The sequence below is a fragment of the Anoplopoma fimbria genome, chromosome 13 (assembly GCF_027596085.1).
Source record: "Anoplopoma fimbria isolate UVic2021 breed Golden Eagle Sablefish chromosome 13, Afim_UVic_2022, whole genome shotgun sequence".
Lineage (NCBI taxonomy): Eukaryota > Metazoa > Chordata > Actinopteri > Perciformes > Anoplopomatidae > Anoplopoma > Anoplopoma fimbria.
The window spans coordinates 12898398-12908329 of NC_072461.1; the positions used below are offsets into that span (position 1 = coordinate 12898398).

The window sequence follows — 9932 nt, forward strand, 5'->3', positions numbered from 1 at the left end:
TTGTGTCTCTGCGGTGTTTGCTAACCTCCCAGTTTGCAAGATGTCACTGATAGTAAAGCCTAACACCAATCCTCTGTTTTTACTAAAGACCCTAGAAGTCACAGACACATACAAGGTCTTTAGTTGTAATCCTTAAGATGTCATGCTGCATGCACAGCCAGGACACGGTAAAAGGAGTCCATTATGTTGCTGAGCAGTTAGAGGTGTGCAGCATGTCTCCTGCATCTCTTCACCTCACAGCTCACTGTGGTTGTTCCTCACTGTTCCATCACTACCTGCACTATTTAAAACTGATCCGCTGTCAAAAATGCCCCAAAATACCCATGTTTTCTAGATTAATTATTTTCTGGGGCATTTTACAACATCTGTAAACAGTGAGGCTGATATCAATGAGATCAAATTTCAAACACTAACACTGGATTGCATGCTGTGTCTTTTTCTGGAAAACTTGTCTGTGTGTGTGAGTATAGACTGTTTATAAGAGGTTTCACTGTTATCTATGACAACAGCTGTCAAGGTATTTCAATTGAAACCAAAATTGTCAACCAAGATGAAAAGTCAGGGATCATTAAAGTCGGAAGGATACATCATCTGGGAACCATGAATGACTGTACACCATTTCATGGCAATTCATCCATTAGTTGGTGAGGTATTTATATATCTGTACCAAATTGATGATCCGAATTTGCCAAATTGTCCATCAGCGAATGTCGGCGAGGCTAGTGAAGCACAAGTTAAACTGGAACCGTGGAATGACTCAGTACGGATTATTTTGTCCGTGTCCTTCCAGCTCCAGCTCCCGTCCTGAACCCCAGGCTCCTCCGCCCTCCAACGAGGGACGTCCCTTCTACCCCAGCGAAGAGGAGGCGGAGGAGGAGGAGGCAGTGCCGGGATACTACACCGCCAACTCCTTCCAGTACCAGGACACCCAGCTGTAGGGGTCGGCACACGAGAGCTGTGCCGGCCCTTGGCCTCCTGGACGTACATGTACACATGCACTGCGTATGCAGTCTATTTACACACATGCCATTCCATCATGCCCTGCACAAGTAAGCTGCTGACTTTGAACTGACTCTCGCTTCTTTGATATTAAGGAGGGGGGAAAAAAACAAACTTTTATTTTTGCTTCATGGAAGTTAAAGCAATCTGTCCGATCCATTTGGATAGGCACACACTGTCTTCACTTTATTTTTTTCTGGTGTATTTGATTGTTTCTTTCTTACGTACCACTTTTGATGGTCCAGACTGTGTGATTATGAACCACTTGTTTTTCTTGCCTATGCAACTCTTCAGTTCGTGCACAGCAACTGAAACTTATTGCCACGAGTTTTGCCCTCACAAAAACCTCAACAAACCTAAAAACCACAATGCGCTTTATCACATCCACCCCCTTCTTTTTTAAGCTCCTATATTGACAGCTACGATCAACAAATGTTACGTATATATTATTACATACAGCGTATATATATATATAGAGAAAATGTATTTAAAGTCAAGTGTTTATACTCTGTCTTTGCATTCCTTCGTATATGACAATGCCTGTGTATACATACAGTATATATATACATATATATATCTATATATAGTCTATCTAGTAACACTGGAAATTTGTTACAATTTTTTGAAGTGCCTTTTATTTTCTTAGTCCCATGAGGTTCGGGTTGTCTCTCCTCCGCCCCTCAGCCACCCAGCCGTAATAAAACCTCTGCTGCTGTCAAGCTTAAAGGGAAACCAGGGAACCAGTGACACCAAAATCTCAATGCTGTCCCCAAACACTGTACTGTCCCCTGTCACCCTCGGTGACAAATTACACCCACAAAGAAAATACATACCCTGCAGCCAGTCCTATCAGCCATGTGTGAGAGAGAACAAACACTGACTGACCTCTAAGAATCCAATCAAGAACAATATTAGTCCAAAACCAGTAGCAACAGAAATTGAGATAATTTGAGGAGGTGAAAGTTGTAATTGGTAAAGGCCTGGTCACGCCAGCATAAAAAAAGCCAAATTCTGTTGCAAAATCAATTACTTTTATTGGAATCTCGGTGGACTAGCTTGCGGGTGGCAAAGTCAATCTGCCCAAATCTTTGGCGTGAAGTTCCATTTTGGTTGAAATTTGACCCGGATCATTAACCAATAGCGAATTGCCCATTCAGAGACAGAGTCAAGAAAAAAAAAGAAGCTAGCTCATCAAATTTGCCGTGCTATTCTCTGGCGTGTCTGGGCCTTCAGATTTATTTTTCTTATTGTTGCCGTCTTTGGTACTCAGCATTCGTTGCTGTGCCGTTCTTGCACTGTACCTCTCAGCCATAAATGATGTTCCAGTCTAAAATGTGTGACCAGCGGTGTGGAGACCTCTGCCTCAGAATGTTTTGTGGGTTAAGTTTCGGCAGTTGGTGACCTCTTCTGTCTGTTCAGCCATGCTGACAACCCTGTTACATGATAAGGTTGGTGATATTCTATATTCTTCTTATTGTTAGCAAATCCCATGTGCAGACCCCTACCAGCAATGAATGTATCTACTAACAAGTATTGTGCAACTATCCAAAAACTGACATATCTTATTCCTCTGTGCCATAGAGATCCCTTGCTGTTCAAAACGGTTAGAGACTAGCAACCAACAACAAAGGCGGATTCATCCGCTGTTGAAGATAGTCCCCAACAAATGCACTATTTCCTCCTGTTTGAGTAACATTTTTTAAAAACTAAAGTTTTTGCCGAAACCCACCTTTTTTTAAACTATAGAGAGCTATATGAGCCTTTCTTGTTAAAAATAAGTTTGTCTTCAGTAGGAGCCAGAAAGTATTGAGAGATATAGTAACCCAGTGTTGATTTGATCATTATTTGACAATAAGAAGAATATAGAATATAACAGCCTTATCTTTTCAAAGCTGTGTACCATTTCAGATTCCTATGAAGACTGAATAAGAGGAGCAGGGTTAGTCCTCTGAAGGTTTGGCTGGATGAACTTGCTAGGGGGCCATTGGTCATTGTGCCTGGATCTTGACACATCACCCCTTCTTCTTCAAACTCATGAAACTCTCACGCTTGGTCAGTAGCCTTGCGCTTCAAACTATGACGCTTTACATACCCCACTAGTGTCAGTTTTGGACGCATCAGGGAATGGCGTGTCAAACCACACTCGTTACAAGCATAAGCTGTCCTTCAATATAAACTACCAACATAGTGTTACTTAGATTTAAGGTTGGTTAGGTTTAGGCAACAAAAGCCCTTGGCGAAGCTTAGGAAAAAATTGTGGTTTGTGTTAAAATAAGTATGTTTGTTACGTAACTTGTGTACACAGCATTAGTTAAGTTATCTTACAAAATAAGGTAAAATAAGCCAACATTGACTTGGTTTCCCATGTGACACAAACATCGTACTCATGGGTGAAAGTCAGAGTTTGTTTGACCCATTCATCTACCCCGACTTCCTTCCTTTTCTTGCTCTTACTACTAAGTAAGTTGCTCTGATTGTCTAATAATGCCGTGGATTATTGGTTTACATTGGAACTAGTTGAAAGCCTGGTGCCTCTCATACAGACGCTAAAGGGTGCCACGGTGCGTCACTGTCAGACGCCAAAGGGTCACTGACCAGGCGACAGTATATGACGATTTGGGAGTGAGAACAGATTTCTCTCCACGGACTCAAGATCAATAAAGCAGGACACCACTTGAAAGCCCTCATCATTTCATTTGATTACGTGGTAGATATTACCAAACCAATTTTCCAATGAGATAAGCTCAAGTTGACATGGTAAGCTTTACAATCCAGCCTTGCCTGAGTGACTCTTTTGTGGACTTTGTCCTTTCAAGGAGAAGGGCCCTGAATTGAGACACATCTTCTGTTATTATACCAAGCAAACTGCAGACAATAAAACACGTGACTTGCTTCATGCCAGCAGACATTTCCCCACACAAACCTAGAAGACAGGGAAAAAAGCAGAAGCAAAATATTTTATGAGCTGGCTGGGTATAAGGTATCAAGTACCTTTAAGGTTCCTTTAAGGTATCAAATACCTTTAAGGTTCCTTTTAAGGTATCAAGTACCTTTAAGGTTCCTTTTAAGGTATCAAGTACCTTTACGGGTTCCATTTAAGGTATCAAGTACCTTTAAGGTACCAAAATAACCCAGTACCAAGTAGTATTGAAACTTTTTTCATTCATATGATACCTGCATTTGATCCTTTTAATAGGTACAGAAAGAAATGACTTGCCAATCACCACAAGTGTTCCTCGATTTAATGGGACGTATGATTGGCCCACTACCGCAGTAGCTACAACCCATACAGTCTGTGATGTGGTGAAGTCGAGCGTGCTGAGATGCCACCAAAATGTTCAAAGCTATACAACGTACGAGGTGGTGGTGGCATTTTGCACAACTGAATGCTTCCGTTCGCATGGTAGGTATCAAATGAAGCCCTAGACTGGTGTTGGTTCATGTTAAGGGTACTGATAATTAGTATGGGTATCGTCATTTTCTTAAACGATACCCAGCCCCATGAATAGTTGGGGTGTGTGTGTTCTGCCCTGGTCTCATTGGTCTTGGGCTCCACCATCAGTGTGAATGAACGGTGTCCCACATGTTTCAAATATGCTTGATTGTACATCTCAGTTCTCTGTTTACCTCCACAAATGAGCTACTAAGTGCTTACCGTCATAATCCAAGTGCTGATGAGCGACGTCCCCTCACAACGGACTCATGGAGTACACTGTAATGTGTGATGGCAGAGGGTTACATTACAAATGAGACGGAGAGAATGAGAAGAATGACTGGACTGTGTCTGCTGAGTTTTTTTTTTTCCATGTTTTCACCTTAAAACACCAAATAAAACAAAAAAGTCTTAACTACATGTGTAGTGTATGCACTGTGATCATTTTCAAACATCATGGATTTCATAACTACCTGATATGCAGTCTGTATAAAAAAAAGAAGATAAAACTACAGTAGTAGAGGGGGTAATACAAGTGCAAGCAATTGTATATAAAACTGTTTGATTCTAAACTACCACGTTATCACCAAGGAACCAAAGAGGTCAGCAGGGCAGGAGACCTCAACATATATAACCTTTATTCAACTTGTCAGTCACATTAAGATTAAAACCTCTTTTACAAGTGAGACCTAGACAAGGCAGGGTAAAATATCATGACAACACATGACAGGGCAACAACATCAAATCCCTGCAGCAACAATAGATACTACAAAATGCATTGACTGCTTGGGAAAGCCTGCTTAAGTAAGTAAGTGAGAAGTGAGGGATGACCATCCTACCATGCTGTATAAGGTACAGTGAGGGGTCCTGAAGCTAGAATTGGTGAGGTATACCTCTGGGCTGTGTGATACAGGGGGTAAAGATTGGGGTAATATAGTAGCTTCATCAGCTCTTCGTCAAGCTGCATCCTCCACTGCTGAGAAATAAAGCCAATGTGGAAGTGCCAGAAACTGAAGTTCTTCCAATGGACACTTGAGGCTTGCTCCAAATGCGAGTCAATCTCCATAGACCCCCATGGTAATATCATAGACTTTATTTAAGACGTGGACGTAGTCATTGTGACCCAACCCATTGGTTTGTGGACTACTGTTATGAAGCCTTGAGTTTGGCAATTTATTTATGTTCTATTTGACTCTAAATGGACCATCATTTACTAAATGAACATCATGCTGTATTGAAAAAGACTTGAAACTAGAGATTGAGACCATAAACTCATGTTTACAATGTTAACTGAGGTAATAAATCAAGTCAGAAGTGGGGTCATTTTGTCATTGACTTCTATACAATCAGAATTATTTTTTCAACCTGAGGAGTCGCCCCCTGATGGTCAGTAGATAGAATGCAAGTTTAAGACACTTCCAGGTTGCCGCCTGGTTAAAATGCTCAACTTTACAGCAGAACTAAACATGTTTACAGCCTGGTACAAATAACGGTTTTCGTCTCTATAGCTAATATCTCTGTTCATGACAAATGAACAGGGGGTACATTTTTATATAACTCACCCTTTTTATATTATATTTAGACTTAAAGTTAGTCGTTATTGAGAAAAAGCCGCTTTGGGGTGGGTGTCGTCTCATGCTGCTAGCTGCGTCCATTGCTGCGCCACCCGAGTCGTCTCGGCTCCACCGACGATTCCACCTCTTTGCCCATTTTTATAAGTTAGTCTGTGTCGTAACTGCCACGATGGCCACGGCCCGGAACCAGACCCACTGAGCTTCACAACAACTCTTCAGAAACCCATGGGTGACGTCACAGAGAGTAGATCAGTATTTTACACAGGCTATGCTCTTCTTGCATATATTATGTATGAATTGTCTGTTTTACATACATCTGCAGCAATGTTGTCTTTTCCTTTGACCAGTTTTTCAGCTGAACTACTTTCGACCAAAGAAATAGTCCTGTTGATAATGTATTGTGTGGATTATCCTCAGTAAAGGGGCCCTTGTGAAACCAAGAATGGTGTCTCTGTTGAATTTTATGAGTGCCAGTTTTCAATGCAGTACAGCGGAAACTCAATTTAATTCACTTGCATTATATTGGGCCGAGGCAGAAATCCTGGACAAACGGAACCAAAACTATCTTGGCTCAATACCACTATAGGTGAAGATATTCTTTTTATTAATAGATGGAACCAATCCTTTAATCCCTTTAGTGAGTAAAATGTTCAGTTTAAAGAGATGAACCCAGTACTAGAAAAATGTTTTTGTTAATCAATCTGTCAATCAAATTTGTTTTAATCATACTCCACTTGCTGCAGTGCTGCATGGAGCTGTTTGAAAAATATTTGTATATGTCACATAGTATGTATGTTCAAATGTAGAAACTGTAAGCTTTGTATGTATAACTCTGTATAACTCTGTCAAAAGAGCAACACTGAAGGTCAACACTGTTGTCACATGAGCTCTGACAGTAATGGGCATTATTGAAGATTTGTCACTGCTACCAATACGGACCAGTAACGACGACGTGTGAAGGTTACACATTATTCATCCCTAGGTAGCTACAATATATCACCATGGTGGATTAAAGTCACTATTTATTTTAACCTATTTTTTACATTTTCATTCAGCTCAACAATGTAACTGCTCGGCCAAAAAAACCTGAAATATTATATATGTAAAATAAATGTTTGTGGGATAAACCTAACCAAACCTTTACCACAGAGTTGACCAATCATGACAAGCTGATATGACTTATTTTTGTTATGATCATATGCATTTTGGAGGGCTCTGAAAAAACATTTATTAATTTACTTAGATTGTACTTGTTTGCTAAAAACATTTCTGTCTCATCCTCATTCAGTGACTGTTTTCAGGGCAAACCCCAGCACTGTGTAATTTTAAAAGGGGCTGCGTTGATAGCAGGTGGCAACCTCCGGATCTGACAAAATGAAGCAAATGCGGAAGTGTCTTCAACCTGCATTCTCTCTCCTGTCCATCAGGGGCCGACTCCTCTGGTTGTATAGAAGTCTATGAGAAAATTACTCTACTTCTCTCTTGATTTATTCCCTCAGTAAACATTGTAAACATGAGTTTATGGTTTCAAACTGTAGTTTCAATTCTTCTTCAATACAACATAATGTTCATTTAGTAAATTATGTTCCATTTAGAGTCAAATAGACCATGAAGCAGGGTATGCTTTAGGGCGGGGCTACACACTGATTGACAGGTAGCTACTACGATGTTGTCCGGTCTGGGAGTTGTTTGTGTTTTTGTCTTACAACTTCAACCCTTTCAGTTCAGTGAATTGTAACATTTTTGTCACCGAAACATGTCTTCTTCAGCATTTGGTTGTACTCAGCTCTACCCTCGAGAGTCACTTTTGGTTTAAAAGAAACAAAATGGCGACCACCAAAATGCCAAACTCAGCCTGTTTTACTGGCTGTGCAAACAAATTGCCCTCTGCAACAATAAATCTATATCTATGTGCGCTGTCATACATTTTTGACTGACCATGCAATGTACAAGGGTAAACTTGCAGGATGACCCTGCCATCTCAGCACCATCAGTTTTGCCAACTAAATGGTCTTTATCAGTGTGTTTTGATTTTATGAAGATATTAGGGAATTAATGTAAAACTCTGTCCTCTGTCTCATTTATCTTTTTCAGATAATTGCCGTCAGACCTGTTTAGTCCGTGTGGAATGGGTTATAAGCTCTCATCCTGTAAATTTGATGCATATTCCATAACAATATCTTCATTGCTGTTTTCAAATAGCCTCCAACATTAAAAAAGCAGAACATAGAAACATCTAGTAATATGGATAGCACCAAAGGTAAAAAAGAAATAAAAGTCCAAAGGCCTTTAAATATGTCAGATGCAGAAAAACAAATGTAACAAAATATAACAAAAAATGGAGCTTTAAATAAAACCTTATCTAATTTTGAAAAGGGCTCAGTGGTACAAAGGAGTGAATCTCAAATATACAGAAAAAAGATAAAATTATCCTTTATTAGTTTCACAACAGGGAAATTTGCAGGATTACAGCAACAGAGTGGATAGTGCAAACAAACAGATAAGTATATATATATATACTGGGCCCACCACCCGCAGGGATAGGCATTGGGGTCGGGGTGCAATGTGAGCTAGGCGGCAGGCTGGGGCGGAAACCTGGGCGTGCTGACCCCCGGCATCACAGACTAGCTCTAGGGACGTGGAATGTCACCTCTCTGGCGGGGAAGGAACCGGAGCTGGTGCGGGAGGTGGAACGCTACCAACTAGATATAGTTGGGCTCACCTCCACGCATAGCACCGGTTCTGGAACCAAACTCCTGGAGAGGGGCTGGACTTTTTCCTTTTCCGGAGTTGCCCAGGGTGAGATGCGCCGGGCGGGTGTGGGGATACTCACAAGCCCCCGGCTGAGCGCCGCTGTTCTGGAGTTCTCCCCGGAGAACGAGAGGGTCGCCTCTCTGCGACTGGGAATCGCAGGAGGAAAGTCTCTGACTGTTGTTTGTGCCTATGCACCAAACAGCAGTTCGGAGTACGCGGCCTTCTTGGAGTCCTTGGGTGGTGTTCTGGAAAGGGCGCCGACTGGGGACTCCATAGTTCTTCTGGGAGACTTCAACGCTCACGTGGGTAACGATGGAGAAACCTGGAGGGGTGTGATTGGGAGGAACGGCCTGCCCGATCTGAACCCGAGTGGTGCTTTGCTGTTGGACTTCTGTGCTAGTCATGGACTGTCCATAACAAACACCATGTTTGAGCATAGGGAGGTTCATAAGTGTACTTGGTACCAGAACACCCTAGGCCAAAGGTCTATGATCGACTTTGTAGTTGTGTCATCAGACCTGCGGCCGTATGTCTTGGACACTCGGGTGAAGAGAGGAGCAGAGCTGTCAACTGATCACCACCTGGTGGTGAGTTGGATCAGGTGGCGGGGGAGGCTGCCGGACAGACCCGGTAAACCCAAACGTGTAGTGAGGGTGAACTGGGAACGTCTGGCTGAGGATCCTGTCCGCAAGGTCTTCAACTCCCACCTCCGGAACAATTTCTCGTGCATCCCGGGGGAGGCTGGGGACATGGAATCCGAGTGGGCCATGTTGAAATCCTCCATTGTGGAAGCTGCTGCTAGGAGTTGTGGTCGGAAGGCGATCGGTGCCTGTCGTGGCGGCAATCCAAGAACCCGCTGGTGGACACCAGCGGTGAAGGAGGCCGTCAAGCTGAAGAAGGAGGCCTTTCGGGCTTGGTTGGCCGAGGGGTCTCCTGAATCAGCAGGCAGGTACCGGTTGGCCAGAAGGGCTGCAGCTGCGGCGGTTGCTGAGGCAAAACCCGGGTGTGGGAGGAGTTCGGCGAGGCCATGGAGAAGGACTTTCGAATGGCCTCAAGGAAGTTCTGGCAAACCGTGAGACGACTCAGAAAGGGGAAACAGGGCTTTTCTCAGGCTGTGCTCAGCAGGGGGAGAACTGCAGACCCGGACTGGGGATATTGTCGAGCGGTGGAAA

The 9932-nt window shown here is 42.7% G+C and overlaps 1 protein-coding gene across 1 annotated transcript in view; it reads left to right on the top strand.

The window, feature by feature from the left end:
- The window catches only part of LOC129100842 (tight junction protein ZO-2-like), a 79530-nt gene extending 74704 nt beyond the window's left edge, over positions 1–4826 (top strand). The window contains exon 23 of the mRNA XM_054610361.1: positions 791–4826. Within this exon, the coding sequence (XP_054466336.1) occupies positions 791–938 (148 nt within the window). The 3' untranslated portion in view covers positions 939–4826. The remainder of the gene's footprint in view (positions 1–790) is intronic.
- The last annotated feature ends 5106 nt before the right edge of the window (positions 4827–9932 follow it).